At 41.5% G+C, this 27,206-nt stretch overlaps 2 protein-coding genes across 5 annotated transcripts in view; both read left to right on the forward strand.

Moving 5' to 3' along the window:
- RELN (reelin) overlaps nt 1-7,100 on the forward strand; it is a 283,413-nt gene extending 276,313 nt beyond the window's left edge. The window contains exons 64-65 of one of the 2 annotated variants that reach the window (XM_058023698.1): nt 1,963-2,098; nt 5,962-6,047. In XM_058023698.1, coding sequence (XP_057879681.1) covers nt 1,963-2,092 — 130 coding nt within the window. In that variant the 3' untranslated portion in view covers nt 2,093-2,098; nt 5,962-6,047. Of the gene's footprint in view, nt 1-1,962; nt 2,099-5,961 lie in introns of both variants that reach the window. The other variant, XM_058023699.1, reaches the window with a different exon arrangement.
- A 6,174-nt stretch (nt 7,101-13,274) lies between these two features.
- SLC26A5 (solute carrier family 26 member 5) overlaps nt 13,275-27,206 on the forward strand; it is a 38,936-nt gene continuing 25,004 nt past the window's right edge. For 2 of the 3 annotated variants that reach the window (XM_058021898.1, XM_058021896.1), the window contains exons 1-4: nt 13,275-13,364; nt 13,989-14,107; nt 24,723-24,936; nt 26,614-26,753. In XM_058021898.1, coding sequence (XP_057877881.1) covers nt 24,782-24,936; nt 26,614-26,753 — 295 coding nt within the window. In that variant the 5' untranslated portion in view covers nt 13,275-13,364; nt 13,989-14,107; nt 24,723-24,781. The remainder of the gene's footprint in view (nt 13,365-13,988; nt 14,108-24,722; nt 24,937-26,613; nt 26,754-27,206) is intronic. The other variant, XM_058021897.1, reaches the window with a different exon arrangement.

Raw genomic sequence — 27,206 nt, forward strand, 5'->3', positions numbered from 1 at the left:
CCCCGGGCAAGTGAGCCATGCTCTCCTTGAGCAGGTTCCAGGTGCACAGCCACGTGCTGTGCCAACTTTTCTTCAGCCCCCAGGCAAGTGAGCCAAGCTCTCCTTGAGCAGGTTCCAGGTGCACAGCCACGTGCTGTGCCAGCCTTTCCTCAGCCCCCAGGCAAGTGAGCCATGCTCTCCTTGAGCAGGTTCCAGGTGCACAGCCAGGTGCTGTGCCAGCCTTTCCTCAGCCCCCGGGCAAGTGAGCCAAGCTCTCCTTGAGCAGGCTAAGAGCTGCAGGGAAAGCACCTCCAGCAGGCAGAGCTGATCTGTAGGAAGGCAAAGAAAATAAGGATTTTCTTGATTTTCTTTCCCATCCAAAACAGGGGATGTCCCTGCTCCACCCTAGAGTGCTCGCCCCAGGGGCATATCTGTGAATATCTGCTTCCATGGCCCAACTCCTCTCAGCAATCCAAAGGCTTGCAGTCAGTTCTGTCCCAGGCCTAGCTGCCAAGTCATAGTGCAGATACTGCTACAGCTGAAGCACAGCCAGGATCATGACACTGTTCAGTTCAAACAGTTTCTGACTCAAGGGCCACCATCCTCTCACCAGCAAACATGCCTTCAGGATGCCATTTCTTTGATTCCTTTTTGCCCCAAAAAAATTGCTGCAGATCAACCTGCAGATTATACATGGACGCAAAATACTTGGCAATGATAAAAAAGGCCAAAGATGGATGCTTTTGTATCTTACTTAAAATCATTCCACTTATGAATGAACTCTTTGAATCACTCAATAAAAAGCAATATTTTTAAGATTGTGATGCAGCTGCAAATGGTGCTTAAATTGAGCACCACTTTTAAACAGGTGAAACTAAATACCTGTGTTGACAATGTTATACATTAAATTGAACTTTCCAACTTAACAACAGTCAGTGTCTGTCCTGTGGTGGGGAGAGGAGGCAAGTTGTTAAGTTGTCCAGTCCCTTTTATAATCCAGTGCTGATTATTCCTCATTAGTGCAGCGTTTTTTCTCTCCGTTTGTAAAGAAAGCTTTGGGCCCAACTCTCATGTGTTCCATGTGGCTCTTCTTAGGATAAAAAAGTATTTTATCCCAGGCTTAAGAAAGAGTGTTTTTCTGTGCCCCTGTACTTCTGCCCTAAGAAGAGCCCATGTCCAATCCTGCATTTCATTTGCACATTGTTTTTCTCTGGAAGCACAGCTCTCAGCCTGCCCCCTGCACACACACCTGACACCTCCTTGCATGTGCATCACACAACTGCCATTTCTTTGTGTATAGGGCAGGCCCTTAGGGACATCTCATTAACTTAATTAAATGTCACAGGTACTGAGAAATAAAGGATAGTTATAAGATGAACACTAAGGGTCTGATATTGTTGATATTGTTTTCTTTACCCCAAAACTTGTAATGTGATCCAAAGGAATATAAGTTGTGCAAGGAATGCAAGAAATGTTATCCCCTCCTACTATTTTATGGTTAACTGATAGATAACAGAATGAATCCCTTCATAGCCATCACTTCATGCTCTTCATTGTTGAGATATTCTCACATTTTTGGCACAAATGATTTAGTGAGAAGTTATGTTGCATTTGGTGCAAAGAATGTTTATCCATATTTTGGAATAATTGAATACAAATTGCATATTCTAGATTTAACAAGAAGTGCTCATGTGGAAAAGCATTTTCATCAGCTTCCTTTTTTTAGCAAAAAGCAAAGATTTGAAAAATGCATTTAAATTAAGTATTATCCAATTTATGATAAAGAACATGAGTAGTTCAAACATTAGGTGACTATCTGAATATTCACAACATTTATGCCAAATTTAAAATGATGCGGTTTGTGCTTCTATTACATTTCTATTATGTTTCTAAAAAGTGCATGCTGAATTTTATAGAAAATAAAAATCTAAACATTGATTTGAAAGCTGAGGAAATAATTTGTTCAATTTTTATTTTCAAAAGAGACGAAAAGTCCTATATTGCCTCTAAACCTCATCAGGGTTTTATGACTAATCACAGTGCTGCATGCATTGAAAGGCATTTTCTAACTTGTGTTGTATTTCATTGTTTGCTGTCATTGGTTTTACACTAGAATAAGGTAAGTACTTTCCCTGAATCAGTATTAAATGTATGTTTCTGTTACAGCTGCAGCTCTTTCACAAAGTTTTGTCAATGAGGGGTTGGTGGAAAATCATTTATACTCTGAGATGTGCCACATAGCTCTTGAGGGCCCTGATCCTGCACTGCTTCCTCAGGGAGCATTGGGGAAGTTAGACTTAGCAGAAATTGCTCAGTAGATTGTGCCAGTGGGAATGATGTGCAGCGGGAATTTCACCAAGGCTGCAATGGGACTTCTCCATCTGCTTCAGAGAGGGGTACAGTGAGATCTACCAACGGAGGGCCCCCAGAGCACTGTATGGGCAGCCAAGGGGCAATTCCCACTTTTTTCTGTAATAAATGACCACAGAGACGCAGCCACAGTCAGGCAGTGTATGCCAGTCAATCTGCCATGGCCACACCTGCCCCTTGGACACAGAACCAGTGTCCCCAGGCAGTGCTTTCATGCCATGTAACCCAGCTGCTTTGTGCTGCTGCAGTTAATGGATACCACTAACCAGGATAGCTGCTGAGCTCAGGGTTCAAGTGTTGACCACCAAACCAAAGAATATTTGCCATTGATATGAGCCCTCAGTCAGAACACGTGACTTTTTCCATTACAGTACCTGCCTAACAAAGCATTTGTAATTCAGCATCAAAATTTACTCCAAACCTAGTCTTAAGGGACATACTTTTGCTGTGTTCTAAGGCTTTTTTCATGTTTAATTTTGTTACTCAAATATTTTTGTTTCTATTTTGTTCCTGTTTTGTGCCCCATCAATTAAAAACACGCAAATAAGGAAAGACATGAGTATTTACTGGGGTTATGCACTGCATATTTTTCACTCAGTTTGGCTTTGTTCCATTTTCATAAACTTTAAATTGCAGCCTTGTAGTTCAAATTGTGCTTTAGGAAACATGCAATAAACATAATGCTCTACTAAACACTAAGAGACTTTAGTCCAGAGAGACTCCTTCTCATAAATTGCTTTATTGTAGGTATTTTTTTGAACACAACCTAGATAGTTTTGTTTTTGCTTTTTTGCATTGGCTGCATATTGCTTTCAACTAACACAACTCCAGGTACTTCTTTGGAACATTTTTTAGGGTTTCCTAAATAAATTCAAGCAGTATTATCTTCTTTTTATTTTTTAGTAGTGCACTCAAAACTGTCAAAAACATATTATACAGCAGTCACGCCTGCTAATCTTTTTTTTTTTTTTTTTTGCTTTGTGCTCGATTGGTAATACACAGATAATTACTTTGGATCTGAACTTCTCTGACTGGCTGATGGTTCAGTGAATGCACAGAAAGGACAGAAAGCTCAGCAGGTGCTGACCAGTCCATTACACACTGACAAAGTGTCTTCCAGTTGCCACTGATTGTGAAAACCACACCTACTCTGATTTTGTGGTGCAATATGATACAATACTGTAATGCATAGGGTATACATATTTACCCATGGAAAGAGTGAAAATCACAGTATTTCTACAGCAGGCATCAAGGTTCTTCTGTGGCATCCAACCAGTAGATGGAAAGTCTGTCTCATGTCAGTGAGGACAAGTTTGAACTACATTAATGCCAGTTAAAAAATACACATTGAGTTCCTGAGAATTTAGACTTCTCTTATTTTTCACACATTGCACTGCTATGGTGCTCAGTGTAAGACATGAATACATGCCTCTTTTTAACACCTTGATCATCTTCCAATGGAACACAATTATATTAATAAAAAAATAAGTAGATCCCTTCTACATTACTAGGTAAGCATTTCTTTGTTCCTTTTTTTCAATTTCTTCTTTTCCTTCTTTTTCTTTGTTCATTGTTTTAAACATCTTCATCATCCCTGTAAGGCCAGATACAAAATGGTTGGTCATTTGAAGTGAAATAGAGGCTAGGTGCACATAGCAGTGTCCAAAACCAGTCCTGAACATCTCTGCTGAACTTTTCTGGACACAGGCAGACCAAAGACAGGACAGAAAAGGCTCCTGGGCCAAGGACTGCAGCACAGCACGTACCCCATCTGTCCAAGTCTTGTCCAAGCTGAGGCTAGCAAAACCAAGCTCACTCCTAAATTTAACCAGGTCCAGAAATGCGATTTTTTTCAGCCAAACACTTTGGCAGGCTCTGTTTGGTCCCATGTACCCAGAGCAAAGAGCAAAGCTGCTCAGAGTTGGGCTGTGCTTTCCTCCAGGCCCATCTGGTGTGTGCTGTGGCTGCAGAGCAGCCTTCTCCCAGCAGACAAGGGCTCTATCCTCACCTCATGCTCAGCATGCTCTCCTGAGAGGTGGAATGTCCCCGTGAAGGCTCTGGTCTGAGGAACCACCACCCACTTTCCAGGCAACGGGAATTAAAGGCAAGGGAAAATTAAGAACTTCAAGCTTCATGACCAATGGCAGCCACTCTCAGGAGTGGGTTTGGGGTCATAATTTCCCTCCTGCCTTCATCAGTGAGACAGCTGGCACTGGAGCCAGGGTGACCTTCCACCCTGAGGACTTAAGGACCAGAATGAAAACTGATGTTCAGTCCTGCTTTGCACTTGAGCTACCAAGTGGCATTAAAGTTACATAAACTCACCACTATCAATCCCTCACACAAAACTTACAAATCAGCACAGACCTTTCCTTTTTACTTGAATAATTTAGCATTAAGCCCTCTCTCAATTGCCAGATGATCTAGAGCTCTACCTTACTGTGACAGTGCCAAAAGTTGAGCCAAGTGTACATCTGTTTTCTTTCATTGTCACCAGGAGCTGGTCTTTATTTCATTCTTATATGTACATTCCAGTGTAAAAAAAAAAATTTAAATTGCACAGCTTGGAAAACTAGTCAGGAAATTACTTGGATTTACTTAGAGGTTTATAATCTAGATTTTGACATGACAACCATTAATCAATTTAGTCAATTGGGTACAAGATTAGTTAATGAAAAGGGCATAATTTTGTTAGACACATTTTTTTAGGTTAAATTAGCATACTACAGCATGGGTTGATTGTGGTTGTGGAATACCAGGTATTTTGCAAAGCATACAACCACTCCTTTTTCCTAAGGGCCATATTCACTAAAAATAAGTTTATGCACCAGAGAGGAAAGTATGACTTACTGCATTATGAGTATTCACTTACTCACAGACAAAACTCACTTGTGAAAACATTCCTTGAAGCCACAAATGGGAGGTTTGTTGATTGCAGGTCTTCACAGATCTGCCCTGTCATGGTTCCTTCTTCCCTCAGTGGGAGAAGTAGAAGCCTACATTAGGTGGGATGGGCCTGGTACTCCAGGCAGGTCTTCCAAACAAGGGTGCCTTCTTAAATTCAGCTGCAGTTGGGCTCTCTTGCTTGGTTTCCTGCCAGACAAGGCATAAGCATCATAAGATTATGCTTATTGCCCAGATCTTCCTTTTGGAAGAGGGTGCATAGGGGAGGGAAACATTAATCTGAATAAAAGTATTGTACTTCACTTTCTATAAGGTAAAAGAAGAAGAAGAAGAAGATAAAGCTTTTCCCCTATTCTCAAGCAGTTAATTATCAAAGACAGAAGGATAACTGGAGTATAAAACCCCCACAGAGAAATGTTATGAAGTGAAGTTTTAGTGAATCTGGCCCTAGGCAGCACCAGTTTTCATTAGCTGAAAGCTCTTAACCTTTCCCTAAGATAATTTACTGTAAATGAAAGCCAAGTGGGACAGATTCTCAATTGCCTTGTACCTTTGCAGTTTAACAAAGGGTGTGCTTCACACCAGTTTGCACAGACTTGAAAAGTCCTGCAAGGACAAAGAATCAGTCCCACTAGCTCACTGCTACAAAAGAATTTACACTACATGTGAAAGAAACTGACACTCTTCTCTTCTTTCACCCTTTGACAGCACTCGCAAACAAAATTACATGATGAATTTTTCACGGCAACATGGGCTCAGGCATTTCTACAACAGAAGACGAAGGTCACTTAGACGATATCCATGAAGAAACGAGAAATTTATTTTTTTTTCCTCCCAACATGTGATGTGTTGCTTTCCATTCTTTAAATCTAGCACTGCATCTGGTATCAGGACTTTTCTGCAACTGGCTTGATGAATAACTGAAAGCCTTTTTCAAGACAGAGTATACACCACTTTTTCGCACTGTGAACTAATGAGAAGTGACTTATTTTCTCATAGGTAAATGTTTTAATGTTGATGTGTCTGTGAAAATTGTGATCTGTTGTAATACCCGTTACAGTGGCAGTATTGGAAGTAAGCAACTAATTCTGTTTAACAGGAAAAAAAGTTTAAGCACAAAGACTTTTCAGATTTTATGTTTATAAAAACCTACATACTAAGTACAGAATTTAACATTCTTTGTCACATAGTTATTTAAGTGCACTGTATTTCAGCTCTGTGTCATTTTATATGATTAAGTTATCATTGTTTGTCCTCTTTGTATTCTCTTCTACAACATGACACATTGGCACTGTATTTACTTGTTTTGTTGTTGTAATATTTTTGCTGCTGATTTTTTGGCTATTTACCTTCTTACAAAATGTATTTAAAAAATCATCTAAGTACCTAATCCAGAAGATAATTGCAAAAGTAGTTGTAAAGGCGTTGATATCCTTCGGTCTTATTCTTTGATATGTCTGTTGGTTAGCATTGTTTTGTGGATAAAAAAAAAGAATGCTTGACATTAAACTTTTTCTACTAAGGATTTGTGGATTAAGCCCCAAACAGAAATTCCCAATTCCCTGTCTAAATGTAGTCAGTTCTCTGAAACTGATTTACTTACAGTAACTGCCATTTGGTGTCTGTAGTAATGAAGTGATTTGTAAGCAGTGAATGTTTCATTGTGTTCTCTTTGGTGTTTGTTTCTATTGCGGGTCATGTTTGTATCTTCTGATAAAGTTGTATCTACACCAGCAACGTTATAATGCCCCTATAGCCCTGAACTGTCTATTCTCATAAATCAAATGCTTCACTTTATGGTGAACCAAGCTAAAGATCCATGCTTCAATAAAGATAATGTCAACAAAGAATTCTGATGTTAGACTTTTCAAGCCATGTGGGCTTTACATGAAATCATAAACCAAATTCTTCCACTAAACACCTAGATTCTAAAGCAAGCATTAATGTTATTTTTAATATTAGCACATCACACTGAACAGCATTTTGCAAGTAACACAAACTAAGAGATCTCCCCATCCCACCTCTGGATATAATACAGTCCTTGGAACAGGTCCTGGTGCAATGAGTGAAACAGGACCACAGAGCAACATGCACTCTCGCTTTATCTGCAAACCAAAAAATGCAAACCACTGTTCCCAAGCTCTGAGAGCCAGAGCGTGGCACATGAGCAACCTTGCTCCAAACAGACCAAGCTGGCGATTCTTAGAATCATATGAACCATTAAGGTTGGAAAAGACCTTTAACATCAATCCAACTGTTAACCCAGCACTGCCAAGCCCACCACTAAACCATGTCTCTAAGCACAGCTACACATCCTTCTAATACCTCCAGGGATGGGGACTCAGCCACCTCTCTGGGCAGCCTGTGCCATGCCTGACAACCCTTTCAGTGAAGAACTTTTTCATTATGTCTGACCTAAACCTCACCTGGTACAACCTGAAGCCATTTCCTCTTGTCCTGTACTTTGCTACTTGAGAGAAGAGACTGCTGCCCACCTCACCACAGCCTTCTTTCAGGCAGTTGTAGAGAGCAATAAAGTCCTGCCTGGGCTTCCTTTTCTTCAGGCTAAACAATCCCAGTTACCAGAGCTTGTCCCCAGCAGAGAGAAGTATCATATACACCTGCTGTGCTCTTACATCTTGCACATCTGCTTCTGGCACTATACCTGTCTGAAGCAGAATGATGATCCATGTTCAGCTGAACCATGTGTTTAATTTGTAGGAGGTTTTTGACCGCAGGTACCTGAGCAGTGCAGAAAAAAAAAGGAAAAAAAAGTTGTTCAGTGACCAACTAGTCAACTCCTTGGCTTGATCAAAATTATGACAGACCTTTGGATGATCTGGAAACTTGCTGCAACAGTCCAGCCTCCTGCAAACTCACTGTACTGGAGTGCTTTGTGTACTTTCAATTCCTGAAAAAAGATAATGGTTCTATTCAGAGAAGTAGCAGGAAGACAAAACATGAGGGTAATAAGAATATAACAATTGAATGTTTGGGCAAGTGATTTTAAAATATTATTATAAGATTTTTGCCCATTGAACAAACAAAACCACAAGATCTAAACATTCCTATTTTTAAGATAACTTTAATTGCTTTAATAGGTCAATAGAAGGGTGGTAGTTCAATCTAAAATGCATGTGCAGCTAATGTGCTTCCAGGAAATCAATTTATTTTAAAGATTTAGATACAATGAGGCACTTTGCCTGACTTTTTAGGCAAGAGATCAGCATAGCCAGAGAAGCTGCTTTTCACAGTTGTATTTATTTCCTCTGAATAATATATGCAATCACAACCACAGAGGGATACCACAAAGCATTTTACCCAAACTCTCCACAAACTCTGCAATGGCTTTTCTCTTCTTCACTGGAAGATTCCCAAGTGGTATTATCATCTGCCCTTTCCAGACTCCAGGAAGTTCTTCCTTAGACATTCTCCAGTCCTACAACACCCCACGTAGCATACACAAATGGTACACTAATGTGGATTTTTATATTTTTCCTCCCATATGGCAGAAAGCAATGAATCATCTGACATTAAGCAGTTGTTAAAATAGCAAGGGTGGCACAAAGGATAATCAATGGCAATAAATATGCTATAAAATGCACTTTTAAGTTCATACACTGGTGTAAAACTTTTGCAGACATAACTATGAAAACTGATTTTTAGAATACTTTTAGCATGCCTTATAGTCTTCCTGATTTCTCCTATCAGCTGACTAAGCCATGCTCAAGTAGAATAAGGAGAACTTAAGAGAAATGAAACAAAAGTGCAGAAAAATGCAACTGACCCACTGGATTTCCTGAAATAAACAAAACCTGAAGCTCTCATAATTTTGCCTAAATATTTTTCTCTCAAGCTTTCCTCATCCAAAGATGATAACATTTTCTTAATGGGAGGAAATGTGCAGAGCACCAATATTTTTGAAGAACCAAATCCAGCTTTGCATGATCTTGACAATATACAGAAAAGGGTAGTAATTAAATAACACAACAAATACCCTCAAGGACAAGACACTGTCAAAGAACAAGGTACCAGCACAAAAATTGGGTAAATACCAGACTAGCCAACAAAACTATAGAAGCAGAATCAACAGCATAAAGCAGTTTTTAAAAATGCCATTTTGCATTGCATCAGGAGAAGTGTTTATGACAAAACAATAAATATAACTACGTCTGCCAGTGCTGGTAAAGAAGACAGCAGTTGGCAGCTGTTGAGCCCTTCACTTAAATGCAGATATAAACAAGTTAGAGAGATTGCAAAGTACTGCAGCAGAAACAAGACCCTTGAACCCATGAGCTTCCAAGTAGAGAGAGTTGTTTAGTCTAAAAAGGAAAACATTTGGAAAGAGATATGACAACATCCATAAACATGGTTCTATGTTTTATTGACTTGCTAACCCTTTAGGGCAAATGTTACTGGGTGGAAATGCTGCCACAGCATCACCTCATCATTTATCTACTACTAGTCAATGGGATTGGTTATTATCAAAGCAGGAAGGTAGTGTGAGGCCCCAGATAAAACCCACTCAGATCAGCTCTGTGAGGTTTAACTAGTGACTCAACACAGGAGGAACAGGAACAAGCCAGCTGCAGAGGGGAGCTACCTCCACCCTGAGCTGGCAAGGGAGCCTCAGAATGGAACAAGGCCAGCAAAAGAGCTTGCCCATGTTCAGCATGGCCCTAAAGAGCTGATTAGGGCTGCTAGCAACCCAGAGCAGCTGAGGCCATGCAACCACTTGCAGTGCTTCTGTGAAGGAGCAGATAAAGCATTCACCACACAGAGGTGGTGGTTCCTTTGCTGGAAAAAACGAGCGTGAGGTATGAGCATTCAAGCATTGTACAGGTGACGTGGATTGACTGTCCAGTGCTCTCTGTTGCTGATGTTTTCTGGCTGTTGCCTTTTCTTCCCCATGTTATTCCTGGTTCAGCTAAAGGGCCTGAGCTGGCAGTAAGCCTAAAGACTTAGTTCCTGTGTGGCTAATTACAACAGAGCCTGATGGGGAGAGTTTAGCTGGCACGCAGCAAGGCGAGGCCAAGCAAACACGCCGTTCCAGGAATGGAAGGATACCATACTGGAGGATGATGATAATGCTAGGTTTATAGACAAGCAAATTTCTTAAGCTTCTTTAAAAAAAGAAGAGAATGTGGTTGTGCTTTTGAGCTCTGCCACTCAGGGGAGGTTTGTGCAAGTTAGAAGAAGCAATTCAGAAGTGCAAGTTAGTGGCAAAGAAGCAATGTCAGAAGGCTCAGCTGTTTCCCTGATGGCATGCAGGCCAAAGGCAGAACTTGGGGACGTACTGGGAAGTCACAGGTTTGAGGGCCACTTCGGCATTAGGATGATTTTGCTGATACCATGAAGTTGGCTGATAGCCCCAGGTCCCTTTTTCCCTGCACACAGATCATGTGCATACACACAGCCCTCTGCTGATACCCTACAGCTCCAGGTGGGCTAGAAACAGCACATGCAAAGCATGTATAAACAGGTTTATACTCACAACTGGACACCCAGCTCAGCTGGTTTAAAATCACACCCTTCTCAGGGGAAATTTTAAATTATGTGAGTTCAGCCATTTTCAAGGAACTTCAGCGCAAAGAAAGGAAAATGTCCCAATGTTTGGGCCTCTGCTAGAACAATTGTGGTATTATGGATAACAACAAAGCTTGACATGAGTTATGTGTCTGTATAGGATGTGGGTAGCAACTAATTAACAGCAGCAGTTTGAGAACCAAGCCTACTGGCACTGAAATCAGTGGGAAAATTCCTGTTCATCAAATGTGTTTCACTTCATATGGAAATGTCCACCTCAGCCTTACTAATTCTGGTTTGACCTGTCCTAGCACCTGTGTAAGACTCCAAATATACACAGGGATTTTTCTGCCTTAGAAACTTGTCTCATTCTCAGGAGACACACGAGGGTAGTCAGGGTGTGGTGGGGAGTGAGCCAGTCGATGGAGCCCCTCTGACCCATTTGGAATGTTCCCTATGGGAAGTGCATGCCAGTGACCCAGTGGGAAGTGTCAGAACTCTGCCCTCAGCCCCTCAGCCACCTCCCCTGCCCACAGCCACCACCAGTGGCTGCTGGAGGAAGTTGAGAAATAACCAGCCCAACAGCTGGAGCCCCACTCCAGGCAGTGTGAGCGCTGGATCTGGCCTCTGACAGCACCCCACAGCTTTCCTTTTGCTGCTGGAGAGCTGTGGTTCCTGCTGCTCCATCCCCTGGGAGCCAGCTGAGCCCCCAAAGCTCGCACTGAGCCCTCTGTCATCACACAGCTCCAGCGCTGTGCACGCACCCTTAACTAATATTCCACAATTACCCTCCACATGAGTGTTTTTACTCTCCTCAATTGTCTATATTGTTTATTCTGTATTAACTTTCCCTCCCTTTTCTTGTCTTGGCCAAAAATCCTCTTTTCATCTTGCTGCTACTGAGTTTAGCACTTCATTAATCCCTGTCCTTGTCCCAGAGCTGAAGAACCACAGCATCTTTTACCATTTTACACAACGCTGGAAAGAAGCAATAAAAATAATTATTGACTTTTGAGTGCAACACACTAAAATGCACACAAGAAATTAAAACCAGCTTGTATTTAAATGTAACCATTGACACAATTAGTGTAACATAATCCTCAGGATTACTGTAACATTCAAGATGCTTTATACCTGGGGGGACTTTTCTAGCAGGAAATCTGTTAATCTGTGTTTGTCTGAGGCTTTTTCCTCTCCTTTCTCCTTGTGCAGGTCTTCCTGTGGTATGTTACTACAATGTGTGTTTTACTGGCAACAAAGCACGTCAGAATTCACTACCAGGCCACACCCTCACAAGTGAATTACACCTGCATTCTAACACAGGCTAGAGATTTCCAAATTCAGGAAATAATTAGCTTTTTGGATAAATGCCTGAATCAACAAACATGCCTTACCCAAAGTATCTCCACTTACCCAGTTCTGTATAAAAATGGCATCCGACATCAGTCCAAATTAAGTCTGATGTGTGTGGCATTATCTATTACTGCAATTTTCCAACTAAATGCCTTTCTGTTACAGCCTGTTTTGAGTAAACAAACCTCATATTTAAAAGGAACTTTAGAAATGTTTTGACCTTGAAATTTCTCAGTTTGACAATGCTGAAATTTAAAGCGCTGTATTTCACCATGAATTCATTTAAATTTTATTTAAGTTACTCTTACATTCTTACAAGGGCTACCACGTCAAGGAATCATTTTAAGATTTTCAAATAATACTGTCCTGTAGACATCAGTTTCACTGATTTTTTGATGCTCTTAGTGCATAAGAGTTTCAAAGCTGGAAAAAAAAAAAAAAAAAACCACTTCTATAAACTCTATATACAAACCCAAATCTAGGAAGTGGGAAAACATTTTTGTCGTGGGTGAGAGTGAGCTAGCATGATAGAAAACATGATAAACCAAGGAGTCGGAGATGAGATCTATGAAGGCATTTTACTCCTAATTCCTGCATATTCACAATGAAATTCAAACGTATGTATTCTTTGCGCCCCTGAAGAAATGAAAAACCACACCCAGATATATATTTGGAAAAAATTTGAGCAGTTCGGCTGGTCAGACACGGGAATAGATGGCCCACGGAGGTGGAGTCACCATCCCTGGAGGGCTTCAAGAGCCCTCAGGATCCGGCGCTGGGTGATGCGCTTTCGGGGTTACGGGGGCAGGGCTGGGTTTGTGGCTGGACTCGTCATGTTGAACGACTCGGTGATGCTGAAGGACTCGGTGATGTTGAAGGACGCTTCCAACCCTGCTCGCCCCAGGGCTCCAGGTCTCCGTTATCCCCTCCGAGCGAGGGGGCCCGGCCGGGTCAGAGCCTGGGCACGCCGCGCCGCCGGGAGCGCGCACGGCCCCGCGGCACCCTGGGACTCGTAGGCCGCGGCGGGGACGCGCCCGGCCGGTGCTGCGGAGGAACTACGAGTCCCAGGCGCGCCCGCGGCCGCGGGGTGGGAGGGGCGGGAGCCGGCAGGGGCCGGCGGCTGCCCGCGCCCCCGGGTGCCTCACCTTGGAGCGAGCGGCGGCGGCGGCGGCGGCGGCGCTGGAGGGAGGCGGAGGGCGCTGAGCGGAGCGCGGCCGGCCGGCCGGGCGAGGGTGAGCGCGGGGTCAGTGGCGGAGGGGATCTCTCCCCTTGAGCGGATCTCCCGTGAGGGGAGCGAGCCTCGCCGCGAAGAGCGTCGGTTGGGGTCGGGCTGTCCCCACGCCTGTGGCTCCCGCTCGGTCACCCCGCGCCGGAGGTGCCTTGGGGGTCTCGCTCCGTGACGTCCCCTCTCCCTTCGCTCCCCGCCGGCCCCGGCGGAGCGGCCGGGCTCCAGGGGCAGCGCCGGGCTCCAGGGGCAGCGCCGTGCCGGGGCAGCGCCGGGCTCCGGGGGCAGCGCCGGGCTCCGGGGGCAGCGCCGGGCTCCGGGGGCAGCTCTGGGGGCAGCCGCGGTCCGGGGCAGCGGCGGCGCCCGCGGTGCTTGGTGCTGATTAAAGCACTCTCAGCACCACGGGGAAGCCCGAGGGAGGGTGAGAGATCAGTCATTTCCTCGTGTTGCGGCTGCAGCCCTCCGACTATAAGCTGCGTTAGGTCGGAGCGGCTCTCCCAAGAAGTAACAACAAAAATTACCTGCTCTGCGCTTCTCTACTAGCTTTAACCCAAAGACCTTCAAAACCTTTCCAAAACCTCGATTAAACTATTCACCCCCCCCAACCCCTTCATGCCCTTCCACTTTTCAGGCAAAGAAGAGGAATTTTCCTTTCCTATGTCAGTATTTTTCAGCTTCACGAGCTGTGGGAACGTTTTGAACTCCTTACAAGGGATCAGTGAAAGCAACTAGGAGAAGCCAGCCAGAAAAGTAAGTAGGCTTAAATTTGCTGTGCTCGTGCCCATGCTGCTATTGCAAAATTTCTGGTTGTCTGGAAATTGAAATATGGTTGAAAGCTGGTTTTGGGGTGCTTCGAAATTTCAGAGGACCCAAGTGGCTGTTGCAGCAGGCATTTAGGGATAGTCCAGTAGTAAGGAAAAGAAAAAGCATTAGATTGCTGCCATTATTTCTGCTGATGAATCAGCAGAATATGCATTCATAATTCTTCATATCTGTCACAGTAATACAGTTGTACAGCATTGGCTTTATGTCAATGACTGACAACAAGGGTCTGGGCACGGAATATTTTGGCTGAAGGTTTCCCAAACTAAGACTAAAATCTGCAAGCAAACTTTTAAAATGTCTCTTACTAAAAGTGCAGTAACAGGTATTTGGGGTTAACAGGTGTCTTGGTTTATATTACAGAAGTTTCATGAGTAGGATGCTACTTTACTGCTGCTGTAGAAATAGAAGAACTAAGGTAACTTGCAGTTTCAGAAACAAACACGTGCAGGTGGCTTGCACTGAATCCCCACTGATCTGTGGGGATCACCTCTTGCCTTCCTCAAGGGACAGTTATCACACTTTGAAACACTTGGTCTCTGACAGTCCTAAGCCTTCCTAAGGCAGGACAGATGTTTCAGTTCTGCATTCAGCAGTATTTCCAGACTGAAGTGTTTTGTTAATAATAGTCTTGCACTGTATTGTGAAACATCTCTGACATGTAGTGTGGGAAAGGTATAGGAAGAGAATGGAGTTTCACACGTGCAGAGCTGCTGTTGGTAGCTGATGAAGCATTTTAATTTGCAATAGCATTTACTCCCTTGTATAGACTTGAGGGTATTTAACTCATTAGTCTCATTCTAAAAGCTTCAATGCATTTAAAGGTATATTTATGGGGGTAGTTGGGGCAATATTGAGTTATATTCAGAATCAGATTTCAGTGAAGGAAAGCTCTAAGTTCAGTAAGAAACAAGCCTGCTGCTGCATCCATGTTCTAAACTAAACTTTATTTCCTCTCAGTATCATGTCCAGAGCTGATATGCTTTTATTGCTCATACTGTACAAACTCTGTGTGCAGGGTAACAGTTTTTTTAACGGCTGATATAATTTTAAAAAGTACAGATAATTGAGCAATCTAGGTGAAAGGCCTAGGAAATTGTGATGTTTGTAGCCTCTGGCATAAAGTGACTGACTTCTAACTTAGTACTGAATACTTACTAAAATGCTCTGTTGGATTCAGCCATCAGATCTTACAACTTGGAGCACTGAACAGTCATTGCATCTTGCCTTTTGTTTGGAATTTCTAGTCCATTACTGTGGTTCAAATCATATCTTCAGCACACAGTTTTTCATGGTTATAATAGTCTGTCCCCAAAAATTCAATGTTTTTAGAACTTAAATATTCCAAAACCACATGGAATGATGTTATTATTATATTAGTTGATGCTAAAATAATGGAAAACAGGCACAGATTTAGCACATGGCTGTCACACTGTTGCTCTTTTGCTAATAACTTAAGAAAGAAGAGCTGAATGTATGTTTATCTGCTTTGACTGTTATAGTAGAGACAGATCAGTATTATCTTGAACTACTACTACTAATTTGAATTGCAGCTGTAAATGTAACCAAGACTTCTGTGCATCCACTGAGCTGCCTAGAAGAGCACAGTCCTTTGAGCTCCTCTGCCTCTCTTGGTCTCTGCCCAATGAACTGGTCACTGCTGTTTTTTCTTCTGTTTTATTGCTGATGTATTTTTCTGTAAGATCTGGTTTTCTAAAGCTTTCTTTTCTGATTTTTTCCTATCTGATTGTTTCATAGGCTGTAACTTTTAGCACAAGAAACCCATGCTGAATCTAAAACTCTCAAGCTCTAATTAGCCTGCTGATTTCCCAGTTATTTTTAATGAATTAAACACCATCATTATTCAGATGTTTCTTTCCCTGGAGCTGTTAATCAGCAGACTGTTGTCTTGCTAGCCAGTATTTCTTGATAGTCTTTCTGATAATAATTCTTCACATGGCTACATGACCTGCCATTGCTGTTATTTTATAACCAGTTATCTATCTAAAGCTTTTTGCTCTTTAGAAGTATAAGCAGCAGCAAAGTGCAGGTCTTGTTGCTATTTGCTGTGTGCCCAGGTAATGGGAAATCTATACACAAACAGACAATGTCAAACATTTCCATGGCTTTGAAGATACGGCTGTACATTTGTGCAGGCACTTGAATGAGTTTTGCAAATCAGTTGCATTGATAGGATTTAGATTTTTATTTATAATTCTAAGAGTACATATATGAATCACTGGCCTGTCAGGAACTTGGACCACTCTTCTCAAAATGTTGCTTTAACTATTTATTTTATTTTGTGCAGTAGCAAGGCGGGAAAACCTTCCTTGTGACAAAGAATAGTGTGATTGCCTTCCTGGGAGATTTTTAAAATCTGTATTTTTACTGCCTGGGTAGAATCTTTTTTTCTCCTGCCTTCTTTGGAAACTTACTGGTTTGCCCAGGCAGGGGATCAAGTTTTACTGCTCTGCTTTGACTGCTGCTTACCATTTTGTATGTCCAGTTCTGTTTGTGTTCTTATATTGTTGTGGTTATTGGGGAGGGTGTGTGTTAGCTAATTAATAGATTTTAATCTGTTAATTGAACATCTGAGATTCTGACACATAGGCTGGGCTAGAGCAAAGATCAAATTGCTCCTTTTAATTTATTTTATGGAAATTAGATTCTGAAGCAGGGCTGAGATTTGAGAACTCCTCAGAAAGCCTCTCATCCCATGCTGGGTGGGGCTTTGAGCAACCTGGTCTAGTGGAAGATGTCCCTACCCAGAGCAGGGGTTTGGAACTGGGTGGTCTTGAAGGCTCCTTCCACCATTCTGTGATTCTAAGGCATAGACAGGATTTTCCAATCCAAATCAAAGATTGCTGAGTCTGTTGTTTGAAACATCCTTGTTGGAGTTCAATCTAGTAGGGACAGATCAATTAAGCTCAGTTAAGGATTGAACTGATTAAGGATTACAACATTTGGATCCATGGAATGGAATTTAAAAAGGTATAGCCCACGCAGGACAAAACTTGGATTGCTGCTCAGAGGTGCTCACAGGGAACTGCCTGTTCCTGTTCTCACAGAGCTCTGCTAACCTCAGGCTAATCTGAAGGGTCACATAAGGAACAAAACTACATATCTATCACAGATACAGGCAACTGTAATGTCTTCTCTAAATACAGAAGTTTTGCTGCTGCTACCTTAACTTTATAACATGGTTCAAGTCCTTTCCCAGAGAAATCTATACCTGAATTCATTTACCACTTCAGCATCTAACCCTGCATACCCTGCTTTACCAGGATCCTGCCCCAGCTTCAGGGTTTTCACATAACATTGTTTTCTAAGCCATTCCAATTTCTTTCAGATTTACTGTTTCATTACCTACTGTCTTTGGTTCATTGCATTTTTCTTTTTGAAATTTTGCACTGTACTTGTTTGCTTGTTTTCAGTTCTGTATTATATGATTCCAGTTTTATTTCTTTGCCAGTTTCATGCAAATCAATATATATGATCTCTTTTTGGTGCTTCATTGAAGTCCATATAGCTGAACAGGTGACCTGAGTCTAACTAACTGCAGTTGTAGTGAGTGTGGTTTTTTCCCCCCCTGTTTTCTGGTGACATTTGTTTCTTTTGCGTATGCGTTCCTGAGAAGGAAGGGAAGGTTCTTGCAAGAAGAAATCATCAGAAAATTACTCAGTGAACCTTTCTTCATTTCATTTGATGATCCTCAGCCCAGATACCCTTCCTGCTCTTCCAGTTCCTTCATCAAGACACCCTGTTCTAGTGTAGCTGTTGCAGGGATCCATTCATGCAGGGTTGTTCTGCCAAATACACTTAGAGGGTCATTTGGAGAAAAGTTCAGCTCCATGAGGGCTGATCTTTTTGTTTGTGCAGTTAAGAGCAGACATGGGGCTGTCTCACATTAAAATTTCTTTAGCCACAGAAGAAATATATATACACGTATGTACTAATACTTGGAGACACTTCTCTACATGTTCTTTGCTTACAGTGGATTTTAAAATATTTCAAGCAAAAGCAGTGTTGGCCTGTGTTTGCTGTGCACTCATGGCCTTTAGGTGTAATCTTGGCATCAAAACATTGAGGAAGGTTATTCCCACTGTCTGGCATTCACCTTCAGGTCATGAAGCAACACTCAAGTACATAAGAGACAGGAGAATGTATTGTTTAGATAAAATCTTAACCAAGCAACAGTTGCATAAATGGGGACAGGATCTATCATATGTCATGTTCTGCTTACTGCTCATGTGGGATTCGGTTTCAGACCTAGTGCAGAAAAAAAACCACAGAAAATGTGTGTTATGAAGTAGCTTCCAAGAATGAACTGTTTGCAGATCCTAACATGGATAGGGAAGTTCTCAGAGCTATCAGGAGGAGAGTGGCAGCTTTGAGAAATAGTTGCTGCTTTCCCAAGGAGTGGCTGCCCTGTGCTGAAGTTCTGTGTTGCCTTTCAGAAGCATCAGTTCTTCAGGAATTTCTTCAAGCATGGCAGTGGCTGCAGCCTGTTTTACAGAGGAGCAGATCCTTTCAGAACGTGTTAGAAAGAGTGCCTTGTAGAGGATCCTTGGAGACTTTTCAAAACCTCATGTTACTCAAGTAATGGTAGTTACTTTATGCCATGTTTGCAGCAGTGCAACTGGAATATAAATTTTAATCCCATTCTAAACCCTCTCTTCCTCCCTCTCTGCACCCCAGTCATTTCTTCCTCTGACCACACTGTTTTAGTATCCTTCAGTTTCTCTGACTTGAGAGGTTTGCACTGTAAACATGATGACTGAAATGATTTTGTTATAAATAACAGCCTTCTATTTTTCATTGTTTATTTTTAACTTGATGCAGCACTTGAGAGGGTAGTGATCTGTGTAAAGAGTTGATGAAGCAGATAGGGGAGAATTCTTTTGGTGGCTTTTCTACAGAAGGAAGTGTAGCACAGAATGAAGTCATTTCTTTCTGCACAGACACTTGTTTACTGTCTGCGTGTTCCACTATGCCTGAAAAAAATGAACCAGTTGCTGGAGGTCCACTGTGATCACAAGAAGTAAAGAAATTATTCTGGCTTAGCTTGGTGTGTATTCATTATCTTGATTTATGTTATCTCCTCTGACCAGCTAGAGCTTTGTGAAGAAAACTGCTCCACCAAAGTTTTTGGCAGTGGATTTTCTCTGGAGATGAAGCTGGCTAATGATTACCTGTCTCTGAAGTGGTGGATGTCCTTATCAGTTGGCTTAACAAAGCATAATAAAGGGGTCATCAGCCATGCTACTGTTCTGATTAACTTACTGATTCCACTGTCACTAGCAACTGCTTTTGACAAAGAGGATGGCAGACTAGGATCCAAGGTCACTGAAGCTGCAAAAAGCAGAAATAAGAATGATCATATTGCCCTGGGTTCTCATGGTCATCAATGTGTTTACACTGGAAACAGAAGCCATCTCTTATCTAAGTCTCAGAGGGAAGGAGACCAATGTTCTGCTGCTCAAAGTGCTCCAGCTGTTTGTCTTATGTGGAATGGATTAAACAGCTCAATCATTATAACATGTCCTAAAACATTCTGTTGATGAAAACAAACATAAGATTGCTGGTTGATAAGAGATATGCCTAAGACACTAATGAGTTCATTAGTCCATGCAGTAAACTTTGGGGCCTTAAGTATTTTTTGGCAAGGAGCATGAAATATAAATTATCTCTTACCAGTTACATAATAATTTTATTTTAAAATATATATATGTCTTATTTGTTACCATTTTGAGAGAAGGATCTTTATGCTCAATGTTATTATTATGCTGTTTTCAGTGGCTAAAAAAGGAAAATATACTGAATTCAACAGCCTGATGAAGATGGGGCTGCTGCTGCTGCTCCATCTCCCCAGATCCAACCAGTACCAGGGCTGAAGATGTGTTTCCCATAAGCACACACATACACAATGCCCATGGCAAGTCATGCATATCAGAGAGGCAACAGCTTCATCCCCTCTGCTCTCTAGCCAAGCAGGATGGAGGTCCAGTGCTGAGAGTGTATGTACACATGTAGAGATACATCACACATCTGCAGGGTGGATCCCTCCAGCACACAGGCTCACAGAGTCTGCCTGGGAGCTCCTTCAGCCCAACTTCCCCAGCTGAGCTGGACAAATGAGCCCCAAGGTGATAGCCCCACTCCAGCTGTTGGTACAGACCATCCCATGTGCCCATGTGTGACTGGCCAGGACTTCTCTTACTCTTAGAGATGGGCAGATGCTTTTCACACTGGGAACTGGCAGGGACTTCTAGGGTCCCAAGGGTGACCCTTGTGTACCACTCTGGATTGGTGGTGATGAGCTTTTGATAGGCTGATGGCTCATGTGGTGGCCTTGGCAGTAGCCCACCAGGGTGTTATCCAGGTTTTCCATCCTGCTGTTGTTCTGAGTAACATTAGAGGTGTGTGGAGAAGCTTTTATCACACAACCAAACACAGTTTATGTAACCATCTCACCTTTCTAATGATTAGAATGGACATTTTACCTGTCTAAAAGCTGCATAGAAATTCAAGTTCTTGATTTATTTTTTTCCCAAAGATTCACTCCTGGAGTGCATTTCTTAGATTAGGATCTACACAAGGAAAATTTTGTTTGTTTCACAAGTTACCCCTGAATTTTTGAAATTTTACTTAAAGCCTTCAGGTTTAAAAAATCTAGTTGTTAGTGGATTTAATGGGAGGAGTGGAGGAGAAAAGAGAATGATGAAAACAGTCCAATAAAATCAGGAGAACACATTCCTTATGACCCCACCCAGTCATTTTACACCTTTGTGCTTATTTGAAAAACAACTTTGTACTTGTCATTGAGGCTGAAAAGTGGAAGGGCACTGGGGAATGAGGCCAGAGAGAAAAGAAAGAAATGAGCCATTATGTGCTTCCTAAAATCACCTAGGTTTGTGTCTTGCCTCTTCAGACAGTAGGAGCAGACCTTGCAGTAACTGTGCTTTTCAGGGTGCATTTGGGAGAAGATGTTTTACATAGAGTGGCAGTATTTCCACCAGCCCTTTGGCTGATGGCTGTCGCCTGCGTTTGTAAGCTTGAAGACACAAAATATTTCATAGACTTTTTAGCTCATGATCAAACATGGAAGTCTCTAGCAGAGGACATCCTGTAAGACAGTACTAGTACTGTCCACCTGTGGTTTTCTGCCACTTAAAGGAATTTGTGTTTCCAAAAGAAAGGGGTTTTGCCCTTGTAAAACAGGCAAGACAATGGATTTGCTGCTGCCTCCCCCATTTCCTTAGGTAGCTCAGACACATTCAGGTTAGATACACGTTAGGAGAAAAAGTGCCTATTAAAGCTGCAAGACTCACATGGTACACCATTCTTAATGTCTCCAGCTTCTTGCTTTTTCCTCCCCATAGTTGTATTTTGAATCCAAGGAACAGCAGCCAAATCTCTGTTCCTATAAATTTTATGGTTGCACTTTGATTCACGTGATTTGGATCAAAAATTATTGTCCTCTGTAAGAATCAGTGCAGATGGCTTGACAGACCTCCTTTATCAGCTAAGACTGGGAAGAGAAAGTGCTAATTTATTACTGATAGTGTTATAAGTTCATGTTTGCTTCACTTTTTTTTTTTTTTTTTCTTTAACACCTTCAATTTGATAATAGCAGGAAAGATATAAGACAGGCCTTTATCAGTCAGATAAAGAATTGCCAACTCTTAAGTCTTCTGCATACAGGTTTTACCTACTTCTACTCAACTCTTATCTGGCTGATAAGATTAATGACAGTGTTTCTTACAGCTTTTTAACTTTATTCTTGCCATGAAGTTCAAAGGTTGTTGAAAAGCAGTATTCCACTATCCACCATTGCCTTTCTCTTCCTCTGGATAAAGGTCTGTGAGTTTTCAGAAGTCATTGCAGTAAGCTTTCTTTTCATGAAAATGGCAGTTCCTTGCTTTTGCTCTTTAAGCATTCTGAGAGTGAAGGGCAAGACTCAATTTCTTAGCCTTGGAAAACTGTGTTGCCAGTTGGTGGTGCAGCAAACACTTGGGGAGACATTTGAACCAGTCATGAAATGTTACTATTTTGCTACTCAATAGACAATGTGTATCATCTCTCATAAAGACAAGCATCTCACTCGTGCTCTCTGTGTGCTTTTGCAAAAGAGAGGGATGATATTAAAGACTTTAATTGTTACTGTGCTATCTACAGTGTAGTATTTTAGGTTGCCATCAAGGAACATGCTTATGCAGGGCTCTTAAGATGAAGGTGGTGAAATGACATGGAAAAGAAAGAGTGTGATATATCCAGCAGTAGTTTTAGGTAGATATAGGATCTCTTTTAACTACAGGTGATTTGTTTTCCATGTTCTTGTGTCCACTGTGAAGGTAAAGACAAGATCCTATCATATCCTCCCTCAAGTTACTTTTGTTTTAGCTGTTTCTCATGATTCAGTGCAGTGTAACTTCCTTACTCTGACAGAATCAGAAACATTCAATCTACAGTTTAAAAACCTTCGTATTGAGGGATGGTGAAACTCGGCTTGTGACCTCTGGCATTATTCCAAACTAACTCTTGCCATGATCTGAATAACTGATTTAGAGTTGGACCTTGTTCAGTTAGTCAAATACAGCATTTGTATAATTTATTTTACCATGAAAACCAGAGGCAGGATGGAACTTCTCTTGTTCTGTTTATGCTCATAGTACCTGGAAGAGTTGGAGCTTGTGTACAGAACTGGAGACCTCCAGACCTCTCCAGATCTAGATTTATGTTACAATCTCATGTGGCTCTTCTATGTATTAACCAATCTACCTGAAGCTGAACAAACTCAAAGGTGGAAATTCAGGACCTGAATTGTTTGAGGTTAGCAGGGCACTGTCTTGTGTTGCTGTCCTTTGTAGCAGAAAGAAGGCAGAGTGTGTGTTTTTAAAACCATGGCTAAAAATGTATTGATAATGCATTCTCATTTTTTTTGGAGAAGTTTGGCCAAAACCAAGTCATTTAGCTGATTTGGTCTGTGTCTTTTGCATGCAGTTTCAGATTTTGTTCTGATTTGAGTGTATTTTCTGTTTAGGACTGATTAAAATTGCTTCTTAATTTGTGGATAAGGCCAACGTTGCCAGAACACCTCAATTAATTACTGGAGAAGATGGATTCTATGTGAATAATGGCATAAGGGACCGTTATGGAATCCCAGAGTGGTTGAGGCTTTAGGGGACTTCTGAGGATCACAGATTACAACTCCCTACTCAAGAAGGATTGCCTTTATTTCATACAGTAAAGCTGGAGTCAATTTAGAGTGTGCAGTAAATGAAAAATTACAATTTTAGTAAAAATATCCTTTTGTGGCTGACAGCATAGGGAAAGTATTGCTTATGAAATAGTGAGAACTGAAGAGATACTAGGCTGTGTCAGTTCTAGGAGAGATTACCAAGACCTGAGTGGAAAATTCCAGCACTTTGATCAGAGTGAAGACATAGATAGCAATATTGATATTTTACTGGGTGTCTGACTGTATTTGCTGAATCGGAATGTTGGGCCAATGATGGTTGGCTTTGTCAGAGTGCTTAGGTAGCAATTTGTTTAATTTCTGCGTGGTAACCCTTTCCCAGAAAAGTATTGATGTTCAGCTAGAAACAGAGCACCCCTGGGTTAGCAGCCTTGGTTGAAGGCAAACACATGCTTAAGTGACTTGCTGGACTTGAGCCCAAGGCCTTGCTCACAGGGATGGCTCTGTTTCCCACTGCACTCACGTTCTGTCATCGAGTGTGGCACTAGCCAGCATCTCTGCCTAACAGCATAGCAGTCCTGTCACTTTGCTCACAATTGGGAGTGAGTTTCTTGCCCAGGATTTCTGAAAGCGGCAAACATGGGGCAGTGGAATTAGCAGAGTGTCTTTTAAACATGTTAAGATTTTTGTGGCACTGAATCAGACAGACAAATAGATCTTTACAAACCTTCTGGCTAGTTTTAAAGCTGGGCACATCTCCGGATACCTGTTTTAGTCTGTGCAGATTGAGAATAGCAGTAAGTGGCACATTCATTGAGATAATAACTGTTTAAAAGTAGTGAATTGTGTATCCTCGAGATGCTGTTTGGAAAGAGAAGCTTCTGAAATAGAGAGGAAGGCAGATGAATGGATGCAGGATGCAACTGACAATCTGGAAGAAAGAAGTGGGTTTCTCAGTGTTAGAGTTCTGTCTTTTGAAAATGGACATGCCAGGTTCTGACTAAGGAAGTAACTCAGCAATAAAGGAATCTCCCTCCTGCGGTGGTATATTCTTTAAAAACTGAGAGAAAATCCAGATAAACATGAATACAACCTTCCAGGTTAGTTTCATCTCTTATTTACAAAGAAAATAATGTAAAAGCTTTCATTATACAAGAGAAGCATAAACTAATAGTTTTCATATACTAAAGACTAAGTGTGATTTATTTTCTTCCTGCTGTTACAGACTATCTAATTAGACTGCAATCACAGTTCTTGCCTCTAGCTTGTTAAAATACATTATTTGAAAGGAAATGCCAAATCTGAGGTTCAAAAGGAAACCAAACTTATTTTGTCTGCATGCAGATTTTTTGGTGGAGACCGTGGAACTGTTCCTCCTTCACTGCTGGTCTGTGAGATCAACCATGGAACATGCTCAAGAAGAAGAAGTGGGACTTGAGCAAAGGCAGATGTATTGTGTGCAGAGACCAATATACAACCAGGAGCTCCTGCAAGGACAGCTGCACAGGCGACAGAGAACCCGTCAGACTTTAGGGCAGAGGATTGCACATTCTTGTCGGTAGGGGTTTTGTCTTAGCTTTGTTTCATTGCTTGGAAATGTTATAATTCTTAATTGATTCATGCACTTAGCCAGTAATATCTTCAAAGAAACCTAAAAGATAAAACCACTAATTCTACTTTGACCATTCAGCAAGACTGGGAAGAAGCTGTGTATGTGCTTTTAATGTTAATGTGGACTGTATTAAAAAATGTTGGATAAATTAGTTGAATTGCCTTCATCAAAATGCAAAAGGAAAATACGCAGCATGGGAATGCGAAGTATTAGTTAGATCACGTGACATGAATTCACAAGACCCAGAAAATATCTGTCCTTCTTATGTGGAAATACTTATGGCCAAATTTGTGCTTCACATGATCCTTTCACAGAAGAATGGAGATGTGTGATAGCTGTGTAGAAATCTAAATATTGGTCTAATAAGAACTTACTAAAGGCATTCTCTTGCTTTTAATTAACTGCCTTGGCATATAAGTATAATCTGGTTAGATGTGAAATGTCTTTAACTGTGCTTCTCTTGCTCCATGGTACCAGGGGATTTAAGGTCTCATTAGCTTTATATTTATCCATGCTTCCTTTGCAGAGTTTTTTTCCATTTCTTTCTCAAACCTTGTTCTGCATGACAACAGAATTGCTTTTCTATAAAATATTCCTGTTTACATGATTTGACATTTGGAGATTAGCTTTGGTTTATGGAATGTTTTCAATGGTAAAGACATTTAATTCTACCTCAGAAAACTTGTCTGTCCTGAATTAAAAGAAAGTGGATCAAAATCCTCCTTTTTGTGATACAGTCTACCTAACCATGGAGAAGTGTGGATGACTCACACTTTTAGCAACAAGCTTCTTCACTGTGCAATTCAGAAATGCTAACAAATCTCTGCAATTCTCTTGCAATTCCCCTACACAGAAAAGCGTTTATGTGTTACATTTTTAGCCAAGGTTAACCTTACCACAGTACAATCAAGGTGTGATGCAAGGCATTACTGGATAGAGATATGTATTTCCTGGCTCTGTTCATTTGTCATGAGTCAGGGTTTCAAAAGGTTAATAGCTCTGCTGAGAGTCAGGGTCAGTGCTGCTGGCCTCAGTGCCTCTCCTTTCTGGGTGAGGAAGGGTTATGCTCTCAAATAGCCTGGAAGTGGGGCTGTCAGTACTGGTAGGGATAGTAATAAGTACTGGTTAAATTAATAGATTTGCCATGTTTAAAGATTAGGAGTATACAATATTAGGATCAAAAAAGTATACAGCACACAAATAGTAAATGGGAAAAAGCACTGCAGAGTATTCTGATGAGTGAAAACCACTATCAGGAAGCAAGATTGTTACTAGGAACAATCCCCTGAGAATAATTTGCTTCCTGATAGTGGTCTTTCTTTACTTCCCCTGACCTCCAGTGGGAAGTAGAACTGTTCCAGTCTATGCACATTGAGTTTTGTGCTCCAGTTTTGTTCTCTTCTCTAGTTCTGTAAGGTTTGTCAACAGCACTAACACATGATTAAGGGCTAAATTAACTAGAGGCATAGTTGTTTGTGCTTAAGCATGTCCAGAAATTACTGTCATCAGGAGTCTGAGCCTGCCTGTAAAGGAACTGTTTTCCTGTATAGGGATGAAAGACAATTTTTACAGCCTGTTTGTCTCCTGCTAGTGTCTAACTTTCTTTCTGCTTTGTAATTCCAGATGTACTTCTAAGAAAGCCAAGTCTCATCTTTACAATTTCTTACCAATTTTAAGATGGTTGCCTCATTACCCAGTGAGGAGATACTTATTTGGAGACATTATCTCAGGTATTAGCACTGGGGTCATGCAGCTTCCTCAAGGTGAGTGTACCTCTGGATTTAATTATCTCTTCTTTACTTTTCCTGTGTGTGTGCCGTTATGGTAGTTCTTAACATCCTGAAACAGGTGCTCCTGAGAACAGGATGTGTATCTCAGGGCTCTCTGTGGAGATCAACATGGATTCTGCAGACCAGCCCAGAATGATGATTCCCTTAAAACTGCAAGTAGTGATATGCACCAAACCCTGAAAGAAGCTCCCTCTCTAATCAGTATCCACAGCTCTCAATGGCAGACTAACCTTTCACAGTTTAAGTGCATGTCCAAACTTTTCCTGAATGCACCATATTATTTTCTGTTCTCATTGTCCTGAAAGTCATGGCTTATTTCCTGCAGAGGGTGGCAGACATATAAACATTATGTTTCAGGGAGCAACTGAAGCAAAGTAACCAAACTAAATTTAACCAGAGAAGAACATGCAAGAATTCAAAGACTGA

Source organism: Melospiza georgiana, chromosome 4 (genome assembly GCF_028018845.1).
Source record: "Melospiza georgiana isolate bMelGeo1 chromosome 4, bMelGeo1.pri, whole genome shotgun sequence".
In the NCBI taxonomy this organism is placed as follows: domain Eukaryota; kingdom Metazoa; phylum Chordata; class Aves; order Passeriformes; family Passerellidae; genus Melospiza; species Melospiza georgiana.